Source organism: Perissodus microlepis, chromosome 18, assembly GCF_051167445.1.
Source record: "Perissodus microlepis isolate ML-2025 ecotype Zambia chromosome 18, ASM5116744v1, whole genome shotgun sequence".
Lineage (NCBI taxonomy): Eukaryota > Metazoa > Chordata > Actinopteri > Cichliformes > Cichlidae > Perissodus > Perissodus microlepis.
In genome coordinates, this window is record NC_140478.1 from 27705581 (window position 1) to 27729939 (window position 24359).

The window sequence follows — 24359 nt, forward strand, 5'->3', positions numbered from 1 at the left end:
TTTGTCTTTTACCCCAGTGCCAAATTGACAAAGAAGCACAGTCTACATACACAGTCCACACACTACACAATTTCAACTCACATTTCACTGCAACCTGGAAACAACAATCCTATTTCGGGACTTTGTAAGCAGCTAATCACTGCATCCGCATTAAAGTCAGATGCTGAATAAATGAGCTTGCTGTCTTAGCTGATTCTGTTGCCTCACTACCTACAGTACAGACACAATAAGTGTTGCACAATAAAATAAGTTAACCAAAAGGGAACTTTTTGGATGTGTGTGGCATTGAGTTGTTCAGTTTCCCCAACAATCACTCTTTCCAGCCACATTAAATGAGTCAAAAACTTAATAAGTCTAAGCTCCTACCCTGTATTGCACTGTGGTGTTTCCCCCCAGGGATCACTAAACATGATGCATTTATTGTAAGTCATATGAAGTGATGTGTTGTCTTGTTGTGGCTTGATCTGTCCTGTACAGATAAACTCAGCCATTATGCGTTTATCCTTTCATTTCTGATGTATGAGCCCAGGTTGGAATCTGCTGAGTCTGCAGACCTTCTGACACCACAGTTAGCTGCAGATCATGAGGAGAGAGGCAGTCAAATGAGGCAGTCAAAAATAGATAGATAGATAGATAGATAGATAGATAGATAGATGATAGATGGATAGATTTAAATAACAGTTCTACTTGCTCTTGCTGTTCAAAGCACTTTATGTTTTGTTGCTTGTTGAAGCGCTTTGAAAAGTCAGAAAGACTAAAATAAATTATATATAAATACCACTCTACTTTCATTTTACCCTTTAATATGATTCAAACTAAATGCAAATAAGATCCAACATTTAAGACTTATAGACATACCCCTTCTATCAGAAAATACAGATTTGTCTTATAAAGGCTAACCCCAGCTGTACACGATGAGCCTTTGATTTTTAATCTCAAATCAAACATGTGATTATTGCATTTTAAGTGCAAGAAGCTTAAGGCCATTGTTTGTTTTTAAAGACAAAAAGCAATGATTAAACACATTATTCTGCTCTTATCTGTCCAAAACAGCTTCACCTACAGCTAGTCATCTAAGAGGACAGAAAAGGGCATGTGTCACTCACAATTAACGCCCAATACATGAGGTCATAGGTGACCACACAAGGGAATATTTCAGAACCTGCCAACAGTCTTCAAAGGCTGAATTATCAGCTTTTTATATAACCCCCTGTTCTCAATTAGTCTACCAAGATTTTGGTTCAAACTCCGATGAACCCTTGGCCATTAGATCTTAAAAAAAGATGTAATGATCTAACAAATTAAGTCCAGCCACAATGTCTGCTGATGTTGCATCATACACTTGATCACTTGACACTTTTTGCTGTTGATTAGTGGAAGATGTGTGTGACCCAGGAGTATAGATGAGACTGAATGGAAAGAGCGTGTGTTTTAAAAAACAAAAACATTCTGTGCTCCTCATTAATTCATTTTTTATATATATTTCATTTTTAGGCCACGTGATAAAAAAGCCCTCACTCTTACACACTCAGTTAGGTGTTTCACTAAAGTACATCCTAAAGACAGAACCAGAGTAAACAGACAGATAACAAATGTAAAGGAAAACCAGAACCACTTAAGTCCAGTAAGTCTTCATACTATAGGAGGATTTTGCTCACGGGGCTTATTTCCACTTGTCTCCGTAAGGATCAGTGCAAATTATCCAAAAATGATCACGTTTGTGCTGCGATGAATGACTGTGTACTCATCACAGTACTGTTTGCACTGGGTGAAATAGACATGAAAGGATCAGTGAAGCTGTTCTGGAAATCCTGTGTAGGCCCAAAGCCTTAATCAGACACCTTCTGTAGAATTCTTCTGTAATTTGTTACCTTCCTGTGGATCATTTTATTACTTTTCCCCCACTGATCACAACTAACAACATGGCAGAAACATGGCAAAACATAGGCATGAAGTGATAAAGCCTCAGCTGGTCTCTGTAGGGCTGATTAATGAAAAAAATCAACAAGATGGGTCACAGACGCAGCAAGGCATCGCCTCCCGCCTCTCCATAGACACAGCACTTCCCTTTGGCGTTTTCTCATTGCACAAGTGTCACGTTGGACTCTGTTGTATTTGTCCCACTGCAGTGGCGATACATGGTTTAGTATAATGGCACTAGAATACTAAGTAGTTTTGGTGTTGAAAGCAAACACAGTGATGAATCCTGTCAGCTCAGTGAGCCACTTCAAAATATGTACCTGCATGCTCCCAGTGACTTGGACACTAGATCAAACAACAAACCTGCAAAGTTTTCCACTGTGTACATGGACACTGATCCAGGAAGAAAGCGCATTTGTTACAGAGCTGCAGAGAGGAGCTTTGATTAGAAGTCGAGCTGAGTTTTGATTCCAACTAATCTCAGAACTGTGGATTGTTGCGAAATCAGTTTTACCCCGGTTCTTTTTATTCCTCGAGCATCCAGAGACGGCACCGGAACTCAGTAGTTATTTCACAAAACTTTATTCATCTTTACTCATCTTTTACTCATCTTTACTCATCTTCATTTATCCTCATTTAAGCATGCATCTTCTAGAAGGGAAGACTTGCCAGGCCGGTGCCCCTCTGCAAAATCTTCACTCCTTTGTCTGTGAAACACAGTTTTGTAGGGGCGACCCTATCATAAAACCCCCCACGGTGTGCTGCAAACTCTGTGTCTGTGTCTATGTGCACGAGCGCATGAATGCCTATGTGAGCGCACATGAGTGAGTGTGCGTGTGGATGTGTGTGCATGACAGTTAAAACACTGTGGGTGTAGGTGACTCCCTAGAGGTCATAAAACCCATCTCCCTTCCAGACCACAGTTATCCAGTTACAAATGTTGAGACCCCCACCCAAACATTCTCTGGGGAATTTCCACTCAGCATTAAATCCTCTCTGTTTTACTTTCACAGTTCAACTGGGGAGGGTCTCCTATACTCTACTCCTAAGTTCATGACACAATCAGGCCTTTATTACATTGAGGGCAGTGTCAGTGTCTCTACAATAATTCTACATTCTATGTTAACACGTTTCTAAACTCTAAAATAAGCTAAACATTCCTACAGGATCTTTTCTGAGAAAGCAGAGGAAACTGCTCCTAACAGTTTAAAAACATCTTGATCTGAGGTGCTACACAAGTTCTCTACAAACCCAGTCACATTTCAAAGGGTTTCGGAAACTTTGTGAATTTGTCAGCCAGGCATAAAGACTCTTCCAGAAGAGAAAGTTAATGGCAGAGTTCCTGGATCATTTGCGACTTTTGCTTTAGTGGGCAGAAGACCAGGGAAGGGAATTTGTTGTTTTCCTCTTCCTCTCTGAGGATGATATCTTTTTTCTCTGTCTGTCTTTTTCCTCAGAAGCCCGTGGGTGCTTGGAAATACTGCAATCCATCTTTTCTTTATTGTCTCGTTCCTCTTTATCTGTTTGCTTTCTCTTGCCTGGAGGGCTGAAGATGAGGAAACAAGTCCTGCTCTTTTCACTTTTCCCTGTTTCTCAAATTCCCTTTATTACTTTATTTTGTTTTCTTATTCGCTGTCTTTACTGCTTATCGCCCTCCTTCTTCTCACCAGGTGATTCTCTTCCCCCTCTGTCATTTTCCACTGATACTCATCACTCTGGTACATCCTTCCTGCTGTTTGCCTCAATGCTTTGAGCAGATGAAACACTCAGCCTCTCACTTTTTTGGACTGCAGCTTTCACTCAACTCCATATGAACAGAAAGATTACTCTTACACTCCTAAACAATTCTGTATCGGATTTTTCTCAGCAGAACAGCACTGGCCCTGAATTCCAGCACTTTAAAGTAATGTAGTAATGCCTTCTCGTCCTCTCTGATGAGGTCTCTGTCTTGAGTCAAGGTTGCAGGTCTGGTTCATAAATTTTTTGGCTTTGAGTCAGAAGATTGATGCTCACATCCTGTCTGCAAACAACATGCTGTTATTTTAACAATAATCTATTGTTCTTTTAGTCTCTTCAAAGGAACATGTAGTATCAAAAACCTCCTAACATTAATGGAACATTCCTGTTAAGAAAAACTTGGTGCTATTAGATCACATGATACAAATAATACAATTTATTCCAAACTTACTGATGTTGCAGATTAATTAACTGCTTTAATCTTTTCTTTTCTTTTTTTACCTTATAATAGCTTTCCACTTAAAATTTCAGCTGTTTTCAGCTTCTTAAACATAAGAATGCTTTAAGAGCTGAGTATATGTTTCCTTTTAAGAGAGCATCAGTATCATGTTATATGTGAGGATTTTCAGATGTTTCAAAAGACCAAGAGTTTAAAGTTTTCATCCTCTAAAGAACAAAGTGAACTAAATCATACATAAAAGTCTCAAAAATGAATTCTCAGATTTCACATTGAATGTTTTTTTTTCCTTTCAGTCAAACATAGAGTCTCTTTTCATCATATGATGTGATCCAACTTCACTTTCTTTTGATTACAGAGGAATTAATAAGTTAATTAAGTGTCTAAGTTTTATTCAGTATTGGGAGAGCGAGTTAACCTGCGTGTCAACTTCAAGGGAGGCATGTAATTAGGGTAGATAGCCAGATGGAGGAGATGGAAAGAAATCCATCAGGCATTATGCCCAGAGTCTGAGAGAGACCGACAAACCAATTCGCTGCTAACACTCCACATTTTATGGAAGGATTTTAGTATAAAGTAGGTTAATGAATATAATTTCCTCAAAGGAAAAGTTTCCAAATCTGAAAAGATACAAACTGCTGTTAAACTTCCCCCTCACCTCTGCTTCCTGCCTCATCTGCCCATCAGAAACAGCTTTTTCTATGCAGCATGGTGTGTCTCCAATTCCTAATGGAAATGTGCTGTGTCCTTAACATGGTCATTATATAAGCTGCCAGTGTGATCAGCTTTATTTTATACATTTAAGGACAACACAGATGGCATATCTCTGCCTTTCATTTTACCCAATTAAAAGCACTGTGTGTCTACATAGGTGGTAAGCCAAGTGAGAACTAGATAAAACAGCCTAGACTGGATGACCTTGAGATTAAATCAAATAAAAAAGCTACAAATAATCATAAATTTGTGTTTTTAGAAATACAGAAAAAGCACTGACCCTCCATCTCAGAAGCTGAATCACTACTATTGATCGTGCTGCTTTTACAGCCCATTGATTAAAGATTGAAATAGTCCACAGTCAGACACAAAACTCTTATTTGTTTCAACAAAAAGGTGTAATAGCGTTGTGATTAAAGGAGTATCAGAGCGATGAAAGAATATTGTGAATATTGCATCAGTAATTGCACTACATGTGGATGTATTTGACCCTGTACACAGTAAATGTCCCCTTTTTAATGATGCTAATGGGACGGTTGATCTTGTTGAGTGGACAGCTGCTAAATGATTTTCAGTTATTTCGGTGCTTCCTTAACATTTACCGATTTATCATCAATTAAAAATTTTACTTTACTGCTTTTATATTTTTGCTTTCGATGCTTTGGTGAATGTGGGAAAATTTTGACATGATAAACATTACAGCTTGCTACATATCATATCATATCTTACTCTTTAATATCAAGATGATTGCAGTCATAGGCTAGTCTTGTGGCTTAGTCCCTGGGGGAGATTTTCCAATATGTCAGGACTTTCGGTGGAGCCACAAGACACCCAAGACCTCCTCTTCCCCCAGCCACTCATTCTTCAACAATGCAAAAAAAAAATTAACAGAAAGCAAACAACAAAAAGATACGCCGACAGTAGTCTTGGTTGATATATTATTATATTATTGGGAATGTGGATTATACAGTGTGAATTATATGCTCTCAAAGCTTCCTCAAACACGATTGGTCAAGAAAGCTTGGACTGCAAGCAGATTACAAACATACATTTTCTTCCACTTATCCGGGGCAGCAGCCCAAGCAGAGAAGTCCATTCCTCCCTCTCCCCAGCCACCTCCTCCAGCTTGTCTGGGGGGACACCAAGGCGTTCCCAGGCCAGCCAAGAGATATAATCTCTCCAGCGTGTCCAGGGTCTGCCCCGGGGCCTTTCTGTTGGAAACTGAGCAGGGCCGAGATGGGCCGCGCTATGAATTCTGGGACACTGCTTCTTCTTCTTCGGGGTTTAACGGCAGCTGGCATCCTTGTACATGCAGTGCTGCCATCTTCTGTTTCAGTCCGTTATTACACTCTTAAATCCTACTACTTATTCCTGCGTCTTTTAGGATCTTACAAAGCTTCAAACGACGCGTCGACTATTAAATTAGTCGTCTGCGATTTTGATAGTCGACGTAATCGTGACTAGTTGACTAAACGTGGCAGCCCTACCCAGGAGGTGCCCAGGGGGCATCCTTGTCAAATGCCCGAACCACCTCAACTGGCTCCTTTCGATGTGAAGGAGCAGCGGCTCTACTCTGAGCCCCTCCCGAATGGCCGAACTTCTCATCCTATCTCTAAGGGAGAGGCCAGTCACCCTTCGGAGGAAGCTCATTTCCGCCGCTTGTATTCGTGATCTCGTTCTTTCGGTCACTACCCACAGCTTGTAATCATAGGTGAGGGTAGGGGCGTAGATCGACCGGTTAATTGAGAGCTTCGCTTTTGCCAGAGTGGGCAAGCCACCCTTTTCCGGCTGAGAACCATGGCCTCAGTTTTGGAGGTGCTGATTCTCATTCCCACCGCTTCACACTTGGCTGCAAACCGTTCCAAGGCGAGCTGGAGGCCATCACCTGATGAAGCCAACAGGACCACATCATCTGCAAAAAGCAGAGATGAGATCCTGAGACCACCCAAGTGAAGCCTTCTGCCATTTGGCTACGCCTAGAAATTCTGTCCATAAAGATTATGAATTATGAATTGGTGACAAAGGGCAGCCCATCACCCACCAGTAACGAGTCCGGCTATGCAGGCCAAGCTCTTGCAACAGCTGTATAAGGACAGAATGGCCCGTAGCAATGGGCCAGACCCCCCATACTCCCGGAGCACCCCCCACAGAACCCCCCGAGGGACACGGTTGAATGCCTTCTTCAAGTCCACAAAACACATGTAGACTGGTTGGGCAACCTCCCATGCACCCTCAAGTATTACAAACAGGAAACCAAAAAACTTGAATTTCCAGTGCAAATATTTACATATGTAAATATTTACATGTAATTTTTTTTCTCTGCTTGTATGTTTTTAGTCATTTCCAGGTAACAGCAATGCAGACAGTGTGGTTCAATACAAGCTGCAACAACCAGCGATTGCACGTTTTCTCCGCCTCATTCCTCTGGACTGGAATCCCAGCGGACGGATCGGACTGCGACTGGAAACCTACGGATGTCCTTACAGTAAGTTCTGTCTACTTTATCCCGACTGGAACTCCTGAATTTTATTCAGTCTTTTCTTGAGAAATGTATACATTTCATGGTTTTGTTATTGGGCTGCTTTTCTTTCACTGAAAGCCTTTTGTTAAGAGTTAAGAGCTGCTTTTATACATGCTGGCCCCAGCAGCCGTAGCATCAGTACAATGAACTAAACAAATACGACATTGGTTTTGCACATAAGCATTGCTGTTAGATTTATTCACATTCAGTTACATAACATATGTGAGTTGTTGTTGTTTTTTTCCATATAAAATATGAATCCTCTTGACTCAGCATGACTTTAAACACATTAGACTATATTTCCAATGAATGGAACTCCTCTTCATCCTGTTCTTTATTCCCTTTACAGCTAAGGTGTACAGTCAGACGTACAGGCTTTGCTCATTTTCTTAGACGAGCAGGTGTTTGTAGTCTTTTGTCTTCTCAGTGTTCATTTGCTGCCCTGCCCTGATTTCTGTGCTCTAATCAAAACACGACATACTCATGAATATCAAAAGCAACTCCATATATTTACATATACATGCTAGAATATACTTAGCAAACAATAACTATTCATGTGCAAACACGGTTTCCTGGGATTTCCTCCACAGCCGTATCTGTGTATTATTTCAAGTTTCCGCCTATATTTCGCCGGCTGTACTCTGAGTGGAATTTTAAAATAGAAGTATAAAAATAAAAGGACATCAGCTTGTTTGCTTTGAATATACTAAAAAGGAAAAAGCAATTTCACAACTACGACTAGGTTTCAAAAGGTGTCTTTTGAAAGTGTTCTACTTTTTCCATTTATTTCTAATTCATACTGAATGTCACTCTTAGAAGAAGACACATAGTCTTCTTTTCTCACAAGACTCTTTGTTCTTCTAATAAAAACAACCCGGCAGTGTGAAACTGTACCAACAGTGTCCTCAGGTTTTCTTTAGTTTGTTCTTGGTGATCGCCACTTTTACGTGATCTCTGTATCTTCTTTATAGTCTTACATCTTGTACTTGCATCTTCATCACATGTAATCTGCCAAGTATAAAGATGATTTATGCTAAAACCATTGTATATATCCTTATTTAACTGTATTTACTGTTGTCTGCGTGAGAAGAAGATGGATTTGGAGAAACATTAAAAGATGGATTTTGATGAATAGCCTATAGTCGTTTGGAAATATTCAAAAGTTACTTACGGATATATTTGTGTGCTATATTTATCAGCTGGTGTCATAGTTGTCAGAGAAGATTCCTGGTGTTCCTGCAGAAAACTAATGCAGCATTCACGGCGGAATCCTCCCCGGAAAAACAAATGTAATACATTGCAGGGAGCTGCGATATAGCTGCTGGTGACAAACGGTTTGCCACAGTGTGAGAAATGCACTGAATGCAAATGCTCGGTGGATATTAGTCTTTTTTAAGGAAACACAAAATAATGTGTTTTGTAGTTAACATTATAAGAATAGATGGAGAACATTTTCCCTGGCCTACATGAGAGTTTAAACTTCTTAAAATCCATGCAATCTTGAACACAAAAAAACCTATTCATGATTAAAAAGTTAATTAGTGGAATTAGCCACACACCAGAGCTTTTTGGTTTCTGGAAGTGCTGGAAGTGTGATGATCTGTATTATTTGCTAATAGTGTAAAACACTGTAAGAAGGCAGAATAATGGAGCATAAATGAGGAGTATTTTCACTACATCTTGAGCAAAAGAGCATTTTTCTGTGAAAGGAAGATTTCTTTTTGCACTAGCGTCAAAAGTCTGTAAATGACAGTAGGTGGTTAAGCTGGTCCTGAAAGATACCAGCATTTGCTGAATGGATTTAAAGTTTATACAGTGAGTCATGGAGTAAAGATTATTTTCCTGGCACCACGAGGATGACTTTTGGAGTTAAATTATTACCACCCATGGGATAGTTTGTCTTAAATGTAGACACAGACAATTCTGCTGTCTGCAGTTTGCAACACAGAGGTGTCAAATGTTTAAGTTATTAAAACGCATACAGTCCAAGTTAATCTTAAGTGTGCAGGAGCACTATAAAAATACCTCCAGATCTATAGAACAACAAGTCCAGTTTGATTTTAGGAAGGCTAAACATCGATTATGATTATGAAGAATTGGACAACCAGTCCCTTGACGTCCTCTATTCTTAACAACCTGTAACCCAATGCTTCCTACAGAAGCAAACAGTGGGAAATACAAACATTCTTCCCCATCTTCTCTGCAGTATTCCTGAAACCATCCCATGGGCCAGACTAGTCCATTTTGTAGGCCTTCTTGCTGATAACCACATGTCTTTGAAGTATGATATTCATACCAGTCTAAATTGCTCTCTGCTAATTAACTGATGCTAGAATGCAACAGCATAGCTACAGGGACTTGTCTCCTCTATTTATGTATTTTTTATTAATTTCTTCCCATTGTCATATGTGTGTGTTTCTATGATTATATTTACTGCAATCAATCAAATATATGTGTGTAGAACTATGTCCAGCTAATTACTGCACTCACTATGTCCAGTGCTATTTCAGTACGCAGGTAGTGAGTCAAAAATAATCAACAATATGTTTTGGGGATAATTACAGGGATATGGCTGATTGTAATTACATAATATGTAATATTGTAGAACAAAATGTAATCTGGGACTTAATTAGAATGGCTTGATAGTCCACAGAGTCGACTTCAAGTAATGTTTTCATCTTTCAGTCGCAGAGGATGACTCAGTGCTTCCGAGCCTACTGCTCTGCAATCAGCAGGAAATACACTGTACAATGCAATAAGAGCATTACTGCAAGCAAAGTGGTTGGCTGATTGTAAGCCTTAGGAAGCCAAAGAGTTGCCAAGTCCATTAAGAAACATTCAGTCGGAGAAATTAGTTGTACAACTGAAAAGGCTTTTGATGCTGAACTCAGCCGCAGCTCTCTTTAAACAGTTCAGTATTTGCAGTTCATTCTTTACCACCTACACCGTTTTCCTCACATGACCTCAGCCCAAATCCCCAGCGAGCAGCACGCAGTAACTGAGACACTTCTTGATGAAAAGTGTTAAGCAGAATACAGATTCAGTGCTTGCTGCGAGGTTTTCCCTCGCTGTTTAACAAATTGTCTGCTACAACCACAGAATTACAGGTACAAGTAGATGAGTAACAGGTGTGAGTAACTGTGAGTTTATGCAGGGTAGCATAAGCATTATTTAAGAACCTTGAATTAGAATATTACATGGCATTAATAGCAACTCTGACACCCAGTTATAAGTCGGAACTTTGAACAATCTGATGCTGTAGGAAAATTGCACAAACACAAGGACTGTTGTCTGTTTCAGGGTTATATGATATGAACTGTTAAGCTTTTGCTTAAGATTCTGGTTTCAATGTTTTGCTCTAGTGTCTTTTATCATGAAATCTATTTTGTTCTTGATTTTTAGCCTCTGATGTGGTGAGCCTAAACGGTGGCAGCAGCAGCCTGGTGTACAGGCTGAGTCCCGGGCCGTGGCGGACATCCAAAGAGGTTGTCTCTCTGAAGTTTAAAACCCTGAGGAATTCTGGGATACTGCTGCATGCAGAGGGGCAGCAAGGCGTCAGCCTCAGCCTGGAGTTAGAGAGAGGAAAGCTACAGCTGCTGCTTAGACAAGGTACAACACAACACAAACATAATGGTAGCCATTTATGGGAGCAGACTTTTCCTCATACATACTGGAGTAGAAGTAATGGTGTTTAATAGAAAAACGTGGGACAGATTTATTAAAAACCTCTTTTAAAAAATTGTATTTAAAGAAATAGACACAAAAAAGATACATGTTATTGGCCAAAACTATAACCTGATATAAATTTGTCTGAACTCCTAGTCGGGGTCATAATCTGGTACATTTCTAGTGCTACTGCCTTTTTTAGATCATACAGTGGAACTTCCCCTGCACACATGCCCCTTCACTGCATGCTTTCTTCCTCGCTGTGTGAAAACAGTGACTCTTCAGCTTGATTTTGGTAAGGAGGACACCATCACAGGGAGGATATACTGGAAGTGCAGGTCACGAGTCAAGACTGTGTCAGTTTCACCAAACGACTCCTGTATTTTTAGACACCCCAGGACACTACAGTAAAACTGTGTTGACTGTCTAATGCTGTGGGTGAATTTGCGATGTGACTGTCCCATTCCTGTCCTTCTGTGCCTCCTTTGGGCTTCAAAGCTTTGCACTCTCCTGAAAACTGTTGTACTATTGCCAGTCTGTCTGGTCAGATTGAAAGTTAATGTTTTTCTGTGTGCTGAAATCAAAGCACACACATAATACGTGTAATGGCACTGTCACACTAGAGTGGTGGTGATCTGGTGATTGCACTGAATTTCTGTTACATTAAGCGACCCATTGCAAATAGTTGCAGTGACCAACTGGTGTCCCGGAGGTTGAGCATGCAACATCCTCAGCTTCTGAACAACCACTTTTAATTGTAAGGTGCTTGCAGAGGTCAGCTGGTTGGAGGGAATCTATATGTTTGGTCTTATTATTATTTTTTATGTTAGATTGCCAGATTTTTTTTAACTGCACCCTATGCACAAAAAAGCAGCATAGCATTAGCTCTGGCTCTTAACTCAAATTTCCCTGCAGTCCCCGAAGATCAGCTGGTCTCAATGGAAGCTAAAATCATCTGATGGCTCATCATTCTTTGCATCGTATTGTCAAGCTATTTGTGGAGCTTTAGTTGGCTCCCAGCTGCTACATAACCACTGATCTTATTTTCTTTCTGTGTGATACCTTTAAAGGTTATCTGTTATCAGTAATGCTTGTTGTTGCTCTGACTTTCCATTTATGAACAAATATTTGAAGTATAAAGAATGGCAACATGTAAAAATGCAATGTGGTTCCTGATATTTGATATAAGTATACATTTTAGTCTAAGAGGCTTTTTGAGTGTCCATATGTAAGATTTTTTTAATCAAACTGATAATCAAGCAGTAACTACGTCAGGTTTTTTTATCCTTTCAGCGGTTTGTACACAAATAGACAAAAGAAAGGCATCTTAGCACTCAGACATGCTACTGCAGTTGGTAACAGCATTTTTAGCACACCGATTTTGCAGTTAAGCACATTTCCTCTGAGAAGAAACTATTTCTGTTTTTATTTTCTGGTTCTGGTATTCTATGTTATTTTAGCACACAGAGTTTTTTTGTCACTTCAGGGTTGTATTGGTAAAAAACATCTGTATAAGTTTGAGGACAGCTCAAACTCTAAAATAACTTTAGATTGTTTTTGGTTTGAGATGGTCGTTACACACACTGCCATCTGATTGGTTTAGTCTTGGCTGCTGCTGCATCTCTGTCTAGTTACAGCCGTGATGGATGGTACCCATTCACTGTAGCATGTGTTGGGGCTGGACTCTGTAAGCCTTGATGCATGGCTTACAGTCTGTATAGATTGTGTGTGTGTGTGTGAATAGGGTTAAACCAGAGGCTGTCAGACTGCCATCGTTAACATATGGCTTGCCAGTCATCAGGATTCCCATCGGGTCTATTCATCCATCTATCTTTCCATCTTTTTGCCCTCTCACCATTTCATGTCTACTAAAAATGATTCCTCCATCGCCTCCTATTTGCTTTCATCTTCCCTTTTATCCACCCCCTGACTTCTATTTCTCACAAATGCTCTTCATCTCTGCATCTTTATCTCCCATCCCTCTCTCATGTATCCGTCATCTGTTCTACCTTTCATCCATCTGTCAGAGACATCGCTGTGTCTCTTCTCTGAGACTGTAAACTTGTTTTGCACATCCTTAAAGAAAGTAACATCTTAAAGAAAGGTTACGACTTCTTAGAACAACATTCGCTATGTCCCCTCCAGCACTCAACGCAGGCAGCAAAGAAACCCTACCGCCTCAAAAAATGACCTAGACTTTTTCAAAATGTCATTGTAGGAAGTTGATCACCTTGAAGAGCTTTCTGAAGGTGGACTGTCACCTTCAAGAAACTTAAATCAATTATAACGAGAGCGCTCTAACTTAATCAGATTAGGCATCATTTTACATAAAGGCAGGTCAAAGTGTACTTTCTCTAGTATGCTTCCATATGGGATATACACTGTGTACAGGGGTCCCTCGCTATAACGTGGTTCACCTTTCGCAGTCTCGCTGTTTCGCTGATTTTTTTTGGTGCAATTTTTCTTTTTTTTTCTTTTTTCTTTTACAGCGCATTGTGTTCGGCATCCTGATTGGCTGTAGACCATTGTCAATCAATCTTGTGTCGTGTCTCCTGTACAGTACAGAATGCGTTCAGCTTGTCAAATTTATCTTAATCTTCGATCGCCAGCAGTGTGACTCTGAAGTGCTGTACTGTATGTTTGTAAGTTTTCTCCCATAAACACAAAAATGTCAATCAAAGGCAACCGCGGGTGCCTTTGGTTTTATTTTATAATAGTGGACTTATATTTCTACAAAGGTTTGAACTTTAACAGTGTTTAAACTATAGAGAAAAATGTGAACATGTTCAAGCCTGTCGGAGAAAAGTCTATAAAGGGTGTAGTGACAGGTTTTACAGCCATAAAACATCTATAATAATTGTAAACAATAAAGTTGGCTTCTTCGCGGATCTTTAGAACGTAACTCCCGCAATAAATGAGGATAAACAAGGGACCCCTGTACTTGTGTAGTAACCCATCAGGGTGGTTTGATCTCAATTATAGACTTAAAAGAAATGACATTAAAAGAAATGACTGCAGTTAATTATACATTTTGTTAAAGTTTTGCTGTTATGTTGGCTCTGACTTCACCATATAGCATGTAATAGAAAACATTAGTGTAGAAAAAATGTATGGTAAGTGTACTGCTGTTAGCTAGGTATCATTGGCATTGCCATCGATGCTGAGGACATATCATCCTCCTATTGGCTGAAAATGTAATGTTTGCCCCCCCTTTCATTCTGCTATTTAGCCAAGCTGGCCATTCACCTTCCAGTTTTTGCCTGCCCTTTTTGAACCAGGGGTGTGAGCGACTAGTTGACTAGGTTTTTAAATACTGCCACCCTTGCTATACATACTTGCTGGAGCAATTATTCTAATTGTATTATTTTACACTGCCAGTTAACTGTCACTTCTGAGATGTTATGCAGATGTTACACAGACTCTTAGCCCGAGCAGACGACACCAGCCCTCTCTGTCTTGTTGCCTCAGAATAAGCTGGCGGATTACCGCTCGCCCAGAGCAATGCAGAACTACATCTAGCACAGTGGGTGGATGTTAATTTGCAAGGAAAGAAGGCAGCTGGCACAACCACTGCTAATGTTAGCAACACTCAGCATCTGACACTGAGCGTGTACAGTGTTATGCATGGTGTCACACTTTTCAGCTGCATTTTGATTATTGCCCATGTTTAACCTCATCCATTAGATTGACTTGGATTTAAATGCCTTCTTATTGTTTTCATACTTGCAGACTGGTTGATTAGTCAGAATTTTTCTTCCCATCTAATCAACTAGTAAATTAGTCATAAGAAACATCCCTAGTGTGAACAAACACATGTACTCAACATAGCAATATCCCAAGTCCTTTGAAATAATAGCAACAGAGCTTTCATTGTGGTTTCTCTTTCTGTTCCTCTCCACCCTGTTTCTCAGCAAGACTTTGTTTCCATTTTTCCTCCTTTTCTGATTTAATTAGTGTTGTTTTTCTGAGTTTCTCTGCCCACATCTCAGTGTTTTATTTTATTTTTATTATTTTTAATCAGAAGAGACACTGTGGCTGTTTTTAGTTGTACTTTAATTTTCATTCTCTTGTCTTGCCTTCTTGACACACACAAACACCTTTTTGATATTCTCTCCAACCATCTTTTCTGTTTTCCTTCATTGTTATGTATCTCTGTCTTTTGGATATGCCAGAGCAATTCTTTTCCTCTTATGTTATTTCAAAAGCTTCCGTAAACCATTTTTCAGTCCTTCATCTTTCTGCCTCATATTTTCTACTTTTTTCTCCCTCTCTCTCTTTTTCACTTTTCTGCACAAAGTTTTTAGGTTACGAATTGTGCAATTTGGGTCATCTGCTTTGTGCACTTTTGTACTAACACTAACACATCCAGGTCTGACCCTCCTGGAGCAGATGCTCTCCACATTATGAGGCAACACTGAGTAACAACCCTGCACAAACAGCAGTTCTGTCCTGATGACAGAGGAACCAAAATACAAAATAAAAACTAGGTGGTTAGATTAATTACTTTTTAGCAGATGCTAGTACCTTCAGCAGTTCAGTGCTTTAAATAATGTGATTAATTCCTGCCCCTGTCACTCTCCTTTTACTTATTAACCAATTATAATTTTCTGCATGAGAGAAATTAAAAAAATCACCTCTCCTGTCACTCGTTGCCAATTTGTCGACCATCTCTTTTTAGATAATTGCATTCTTGATTGAATTTGTGTGATTGCAGCAGGTATGTGTAGTGAATATATAAGGACTAGAAGTTTAAATACATAGCTGACTGTATGGAAAGCCCCAGCACATAAAGAAGCCTTGTTACTTGCTTCCTAGATATGAAAGTAGTAACCAGGTCATTAGTCACAGTCACCAACTTGGCAGCACTGCAGGGTGTAATTACTGGCCAATCTTATTTTGTGACACTGCGTTGGCAGCTAAACATGTTATGAAATCTCACAGCAAATATCACACTACCCCACAAAAAAAAAATTCCAATAAAAGTTTACTTTACAGCGGGTCGTTTTAAGTTCATTCAACTTATAAACCCAAGGGCCTTTATAAATTTGGGTTAACTGAATATACATTTGAAGAGAAGTTAGTTTTTAAGAGGACCTTTCATGCTCATTTCCATCTCCTTTTTTAAAATTCTTGGACTTGTTTTCATTATTTCATTCATCATTTCATTTCAAAACATATTTGAAATGTTTATGTTATGCTGGGCTTTGGTTCAACCTCCCAGTTCATTTACTCTCTGAAACAAGCTGTTCTAGCTCCCTTCTCGATGCCTTTAAGACAGCTTCCTTGAAATTTCCTGCACCTTGCAATAGAGACTGTTTTAGTCGTTTTGAATATCAGGTGGATGGGGCCTGTGTGGTCACAGTCAGAGCAATGTGCCACCATATTACAGATATGGTAAATGGTAAATGGCCTGCATTTCTATAGCGCTTTTCTAGTCCATAGGACCCCAAAGCGCTTTACACTACATTCAGTCATTCACCCATTCACACACACATTCACACACTGGCGATAGCAAGCTACATTCTAGCCACAGCTGCCCTGGGGCGCACTGACAGAGGCGAGGCTGCCGGACACAAAAAAAAAAGCGCCCCTCCGACAGCCAAACCCATCTGTTCTGTGATTGGATTGTTACATTTGTGATTGACATGACATTGACCAATCAGATGAAAGGAAGAAAAATAGGGTCAAAATTCGTACTTGTAACTTGCAGGGGTTTTTTTTCTAAGTCCACACACAAATCTGTTTTACGCACACACAAATCTTTTTTACACATACAAATCTTTTTTACACATACAAATCTTTTTTACGCATACAAATCTTTTTTACGCACACACAAATCTTTTTTACACATACAAATCTTTTTTACGCACACACAAATCTTTTTTACGCACACACAAATCTTTTTTACACATACAAATCTTTTTTACGCACACACAAATTCTTTTTACACACACAAATCTTTTTTACACATACAAATCTTTTTTACAAGTACAAAATATTTATGACCACATTTTGAGCCCATAAACCTCCGCCTACCCTGCTCCTGTTTTACAGGTGAAAATAGAACAACAGGACCGCTAGTCTGTGACTTTATTTATTTTCTGCTGTGTTTTACTTGCATCTATTTGAAAGAGTGAGTGTAAACACACACAAAAAAATATTTTATGTGCTGGAATGTGCAGAAAATTACGGAGTCCCGGAGGGGACATGGGAGAAAAAAAAATTAAGACGGACTTTTGCGAAATCTCGCAAAACTAACTCGGGATCTCGCAAAAGTTTTGCGAGATCTCGCAAAACAAACTCGGGATCTCGCAAAACTTTTGCGAGCTCTCGCAAAACAAACTCGGGATCTCGCAAAACTCTCGACCTCCTGTTAGCTTCGAGCTAATGGGAGGTCGAGACCTACTACAGCCGGGAGGAACACCGCTTTCCCGGCACATCGTGCCTCGACCTCCCGGTCGGCTTCGAGCCGGCGTCCGAAGAATGCGGCTAAAACTTTTGCGAGATCTCGCAAAAGTTTTGCGAGATCCCGAGTTTGTTTTGCGAGATCTCGCAAAAGTTTTGCGAGATCCCGAGTTTGTTTTGCGAGAGCTCGCAAAAGTTTTGCGAGATCCCGAGTTTGTTTTGCGAGAGCTCGCAAAAGTTTTGCGAGATCCCAAATTAGTTTTGCGAGATCTCGCAAAAGTCCGTCTTAATTTTTTTTTTCTCCCATGTCCCCTGCGGGGCTCCGTAGAAAATAGGTTTAAATGTTAAACTAATTTATTCAAGTCAGAGAATGTTGCATATAATTAAATTTTTGCTTGATGCATAAAGTTAAAAGATTAAAACTAATAAAACAAGTTTTAAAAAGGGACTTTTCCATTTGATTACATTTTGTGATGGATTATGCAGAAAAAGTAGAATTGGCCTGACAGATCTATCGCTTTATCACCTATTCAGGTTGTAAATTGTGTTTTTAAAAAGTAACTAAGTAACTAAGTAATTAATTACTTTTGAAAATAAGTAATCAGTAAAGTAACGGGGTTACTTTTTTGGGGAAGTAATCAGTAATTAGTTACTGATTACTTTTTTCAAGTAACTTGACCAACACTGGATGTGACTACCAATGATTGTAACAGTATAACAGAAAATAGGGGAGAGGTTGAAAGGTCCACTTTAAGATACTAAGATTAATCAACAGTCACAGACTTATTACAGCCAGATTTGTTTTTCTTTCAATTTTCCTCAATTTTATGCATATTTAATATGCAAAACCTACAGCTGCGGCTATCAAAGCGATTTTGTACCAAAGTCAGTGCAAAGACAACAATCTGAGGCTTCTCTGGTGAGTTTTTTGAATTATAAGTACTGAGGTAATGCAGTGAGGTAGAGACTGAAAACATAGAGCAATGAATCTCCTCTTCACAGTAAAAAAAAATAAAAAAAGAAAGTTTTAATTCTCAAGCAGTCTGGGCTGGGAAGTCAGACATGTTTGTGTCTTTAAGTGCTTGTTTTTAATGACTAGAATGAAATCTCAAAATTTACATTTAAGCATCCTGTAATTGTCTGATTTTTCCCAGCTGTCTGCCAGATGGCCTTTCTAAATGTCGACTAGAAAAGCTTTCTGGACCTTGTTGCAAGGTCGCAAGGTTTCTATAACTTAATTGTTGTTCAGCAAATATAACAATGCTAACAGCTAAGGAGCATGGAAAGAAAAGTGACTAGACTTCTTTGAGTTTCTTGAAGATGTTTCACCTCTCATCCAAGAAGTTTCTTCATTTCTAAGACCAAATGATGGAGATTCCCTAGTGGGAGTTGTATATTAAAGGGTTCATTGGCCCACTATTGATCATCACATGAGCTAAGGTGTGTACCAGGAGTGGGGTTTGAACTCACGAGAGTATTTGTTCATTGGAACTTAAGTCCAACGCCTTAACCACTCGGCCATCCTGGTACTTGTGCAAAAGGAAAAAAAGGGATTTATACTGCAGTTTGGTAAATTAGTACAAACATTCAGCTGTCTTGACTAAAACTCGTCTTCACTGATTTGATGAAAGCCCAACTAAGATAACTTGTTTTAAAAGCTTTCTTTACATGTATGTGTTCCTTTTCTTTCCCTTCTACCTGTGAGGAAATGTTTTCTGCCCAGTGTTGCAGGGTCCTGATTACTCCAAGTTTGTGTTCCAGCGCGCCCAAGTCCAAGAGTAGGTACTGGTCTGTGTGTGTGGGTTTCCAGTAAACTTCAGTGTTGAGGTTTCCATTCTCCTCAATGTGCACAGCACAGTACAGAAGTGGCAAACTGTTGTCCTTTGTGTCTTCCCTGTTGAACTTCATGTTTCTGTCCACTGAGTTGATGTGAAGCCTTAAACTTCTTGGCTTTTGATTTTGACCCTGTTGTCATCCACGTATCTGTTCCAGTGGCTACGTGCTGCCAAGGGCTTTACTGTCCATTTCCTCCATGTAAATGTTGGCTACAGTGGTGACACCGGGGAGTCCATGGCACATCCATGTTTTTGTCTGTAGACACCCTTGTTGTATTTAAAATATGTGGTGGTAACGCAGAGGTCTAACAGTGTGCAAATCTGATCGGGGGTAAAGCTGGTTCTCTTTTCTAAGGAACTGTCTTGCTGTAGTCGTTTTCTGACAGTCTCCACTGCCTCAGCTGTAAGTATGCAAGTGAAGAGTGAAACCACATCAAAGAACATTTTGGTTTAATCTGGATCCAGAGGAAGTTTCTGGAACTTGTTGGTAAAGTCAGTGGAGTTTTTGATGTGATGGGGTGTGTTCCCCACAAGGGGAGCTAGGATGGATTGTTGTTTTCGTGGCTGTGATTAGATCCACTGTGGGCAGCTGTTGTGGAGAAATGACAAAATGGAGTCCTTTGGCTAGTGCCTTCTTTTCAGGTTCAATGAGGTTCCTGTCTGATAAGTTCTTCACTCACTTTTCATGACTGTCTTCAGTTCACTTCAAACAAAAACGTATAATTTTGAGTCGATGCCTAGACCAGACAGACAAGAAGAGGAAAACACCACAACCAAAGACTGCTGAAACACCTTTAGAAATCCTGGAGAACTATTGGTCAAGACCACTTTAAAAAAAATGACAGAAAGCCTGGCTCCTAAGACGGAAAATGTAAAGAAATGAAGGGTGGCTCTTTCCACAGTACTGTATGATTGTTTTTCCCTGGTTTGTATGAGAGGGTATGACTGGACTATTATTTTATGTGTCTCCTCTGGCTGTCTGCCTCATAATCACACTTTTGGCTTCAGCCTTTGACCATTTTTGGCCAGAGACACAAAACTTCTGTCTCAGCTGGGATCACTGAACTCTCTAACTAAACCCAAAACAGAACTATTCACAAAGTACTCACAGGCTCTCCCATTGCCTGTAAATAAAAATGATAAATGAGATCAGATAGTCCACTGTATGCTTGAATTTGTTGGCAGCTGCTTCAGCACATACATATAATGCAAGTTTGAACCTTTGCTAGCTTTGGAAAGAAGACATTAAGCTCTTAGCCCGTACAGCAGAATTCAATAAATCCCACAGTATTTCACAATATCCAAATTATAGCAGCACTCAAATGCTCAATATATATTAAATGACTCTTTTAAGATGAGAAATGATCCTGTATCTGTTGGTTTTTGTTTGATCAGCTTCTCTTAATGTGACCAAATGTGATTTTTGCACGTGTCATTTTTGTTAGTTTAGATTATTGTGCAAATTAAGTCTACAATAAAAAGTGAAAAGAAATAAAAGATAAAAAGATGATTAACCTCACTTCCCATGATGCAGGAGGGAAAAGACACTAGAAATACTTTCTGAGGAAGCGAAAATCTTCCTGCAAACTTCTCACTTGGTGACCTGAGCTGTGAATCATTAGCGAGTTTCTGTGACAGACATGGTGTTTTATGGCAGTCAGTTGCTAAAATAATTATACCAGCCAGTTTTCTGATAAGAGCAATCAGATTTTGAGGAGCTGTAATAGAATAGGAGACAAGATACAGTGACGCGATAGTATCTTGCGGGCATGAGTAGAATGACGAAATGATTTAAACTTGTGTTCAGTACAGACTATAATGATGAGACAGCAGACTCGGTCTGAGGAAGAACTGCTGCAGTCATTCACAGTTTAAACTAGGTTTCAAACTTTTTTCCCACTCTATTTCTCAACAACGTCTTGCTCGTGGGCACACACATTTCCATTTAAGTCAGATTTCAGTCAATAAAAAATGGATCTGATCTGCATCTTCTCTCAGTTTTGTCTAGTAAGGCCTTCGGGTGAATACGCTGAAGACAATTACTCACGATATTCTGTCTTTTTCTCTGATGTTCATAAATAAAATCTTGCACAATTTATCAAATGACACATATTTTAAAAGTTTAAAATAGATTTTCTGACTGTTTCTGGGATGAGATGTCGTGCAGCTACAGAACATCATCTGTGTTTATGTGTGTTACACGGAGTCTAATCGGATATACTTACCTTATGGTATATTATTGATTATTCCAGCACGTAGGAGTAAGTGTTTCTTGTAAGGTGCCTGGCTTTGTGTGTGCAAGGTTAAGTGATCTGTTACATTAATTGGTTCTATTTAAACAACCTGGTAAGTTCTGATCCACAGAGTTTTAATGCAGAGATATAACAGTGAGCAGACAAAAGAGTTTTGGAAGGTGGAAATATCAGAACTGAGCCAAGTAATTGTTACTATGTACTCCTTTGGTAAACACTTGACCTTCACATTTAGTGTGAAGGTCATAAATCTACAGTGCATAATGCAGTGTTTCCCAACCACTGAGGTGTGATCAGGTTCCATCTGATCAGTACTCTAAGCAATCGGCATGAGTAACTGGCAGAACAATTACATTCTCTTCCACTAGAGGGCAGAACAACTACCTTGCTCTAATTAAATGGTTGCCAACTACCAGTAAAACATAAGAAGGTGAAGAAGACTACTTGACTACTTGTATCTGTGTATCTGAACTGTTTATCTATCCTAAGGTTGCAAGGAGGCTGAGTAACATTTAGTGAAAGGCAGGTTACACCATGGAAAGCCTGGACAAGATTCTAATTCAGCCCCAACCGATCAGGACTTTTGAATATGAATATGTGAGGCAGCAATCCACTGCACCACTGTGCTACAATATGAATGCAGAATTCAAACCTGTTGAGAGCAAATATCAGCTTATATGTCAAACTGACAACTTAATAAGTATCATCACTGGTAATGAGAGCCGGGGCTTTGGCTACAACCCTGTCAGCAACCAGAAATTGTCAGAGGAAAAGTGCACAGTGTCCAAGCCCAAAGCCACACATCAGTTGGGGGAGATAACCTGGAGCATGTTTGTCATTTTTTGTGACATTCACAAGATTGTGCACATTGAAATTGTCCCCCAGTGTCATACTGTCAACATAAGGTTCTACAGTAAGGCATTTGACAACATTCAGCACAACTGACCTCCATGATAGCACATGCCATCGTGGCTCTGACTTCATCTTTTTACTTAACCAAATGAGTAGGCTGGAGTTTTCATCCACTGCAGGGTCCAGCAAAGATGCACAAGTTAGAGTTGTCAAGGTTCAGCTGTGTGGTAGGCAGGGAGTGGACCCAAATGCAGCTTATTGCTCGACTTTTTACAGAAATGCAAAGAAACACATTTCTGGGATAAATAATCCCAAAGGTTGGGAAGACATGAGACAGGACAAAGGGACAAATGATAATGAGGCTAAGGAAAAAACAGGTGGGAAATATGGCAGGTGTAACTCAGGGATAATGAGACAGGTGAAGTAAAACTGAACATAGAACACACAAGACAAATGTTACCCAAATAAAACAAGAAATAACTTAAAAGTGAAACATAACAGACAGAGACTTGACAAAACGTGGAGAGGCATTAATTATCCTTAATTATTGGTCTTCGCCAATAATTAAGGATAATTAAAGACTAAACTAAGAGCACAAACAAAAATGCCTGTAACAGAGGATAAATTTTAAAAAAATAACAACTGAACAGTAAGCAGCTACAAGCTTAAACAACGACAAACGCAACTCAAAAACATAAAATGCTGGGTCAAAGACTCAGGACCACAACACAACTGGTCATAGTGGGACTTCCAGAGTGACCTAAAAGATATCAGGCACAGTGACAGTAGTGAAGAGGTGCACATGAAGATGACCTTGAAGGGAAGGTTGTAAATATTTACAAGTTTTCCTTTTCATTGTCATGTTTGTTGGAACCTTTTGATTGCAGCTCTTCTACGGCTCAGCATAATTATATCATTTATATCTAACATACCGAGTTAAACTGACTGCATTGCTGATTAAATAACACAAACTACTCGTTTAATTAACAGCTATGTCTAACAGAGGACTGTGATGACAAAAAAGGTGAGAGTCTCAAATTTTGTAACACTAGGTCCTCAAAACTGGAAAAGTTTCCTCCCTCAGAGGCGATGATTTCACAGCCAAAAACGATTGGAGAATACGAAAGACAGAAAACACACGAGGAAAGATTGATGAAGAGATGGAAAGAGATGGCTCTATTTATTAATATTAGTAAAGCAATTTTCTGTTTTGGCCTCTGATCTCTGATATTGATTCCTGCTTTCTCTTTCCCATCATTCATGCAGTAATCAAATCATCCATCTAATGAAACATCCATCCAGTAAGGCCCTCTTCTCTACCTCCTACAACACAGTAATTTTTCCATTAATCAAAGCCCATAAAGAGATTCTTATCTTTCCTCTCGTATTGATTGCAGTGTCTCTTTCTGTTCATCCAGACTCTAATCAAATAAGTCATCACAATAACTGTGTTGACAGGAGAGACTTCCTCTGTATCATTAGTTTAATTTTCTCTGATAAAATAATAAAATTGTTTTTCTTCACTCCACCTGATGTAAGAATATGAAAATGTGACAAACTCAAGTTAAAAAAAACAAAAGAAAGCCTACAGCTCAGTAAGGTGTTAACATCAGAAGAGTTTTAATGTTTCTTCCTTCCAAGCACGAGCTATCCAAGAACATTGTTTTTCTGGTCACTCAAATTTGTGGTATTACTATTCTTGAATTGTACCAAACTGCAGCAATTCGTGTTTATCCAAGTAAAGAATTTTCTGTTAATTAGAGCTTAAGGGTTTAAGGCCTTTCGAGGTTAAAATTAGTTCTAATCTAGTCCAAGATTTGGTGAAAGGTGAAAGTTATAGAATATTTGATTGGCATTTCATTTAGTTATATCAGATTGAAGTTTTGGAAAAAAGAAAAGCGTGTGGCATGTATTTGTAGCAACCTCTGGAACTTATTGTTCCCACATGCTGGAGTGGAAAGGTGTTGCAGTAGTACGCAAAGTTCCCTTGAAGCACAAAG

At 39.4% G+C, this 24359-nt stretch overlaps 1 protein-coding gene and 1 non-coding gene across 2 annotated transcripts in view; one reads left to right on the forward strand and one right to left on the reverse strand.

Annotated features, from left to right (window-relative positions):
• The window catches only part of LOC146368064 (contactin-associated protein-like 4), a 143532-nt gene that overhangs the window by 50009 nt on the left and 69164 nt on the right, over nucleotides 1-24359 (forward strand). Inside the window, exons 4-5 of the mRNA XM_084911306.1 lie at nucleotides 7166-7313; nucleotides 10752-10958. Of these exons, the coding sequence (XP_084767432.1) occupies nucleotides 7166-7313; nucleotides 10752-10958 (355 nt within the window). The remainder of the gene's footprint in view (nucleotides 1-7165; nucleotides 7314-10751; nucleotides 10959-24359) is intronic.
• trnal-uaa (transfer RNA leucine (anticodon UAA)) lies at nucleotides 18866-18948 on the reverse strand. Its single transcript has one exon. It is a non-coding gene; the product is annotated as a tRNA-Leu (tRNA).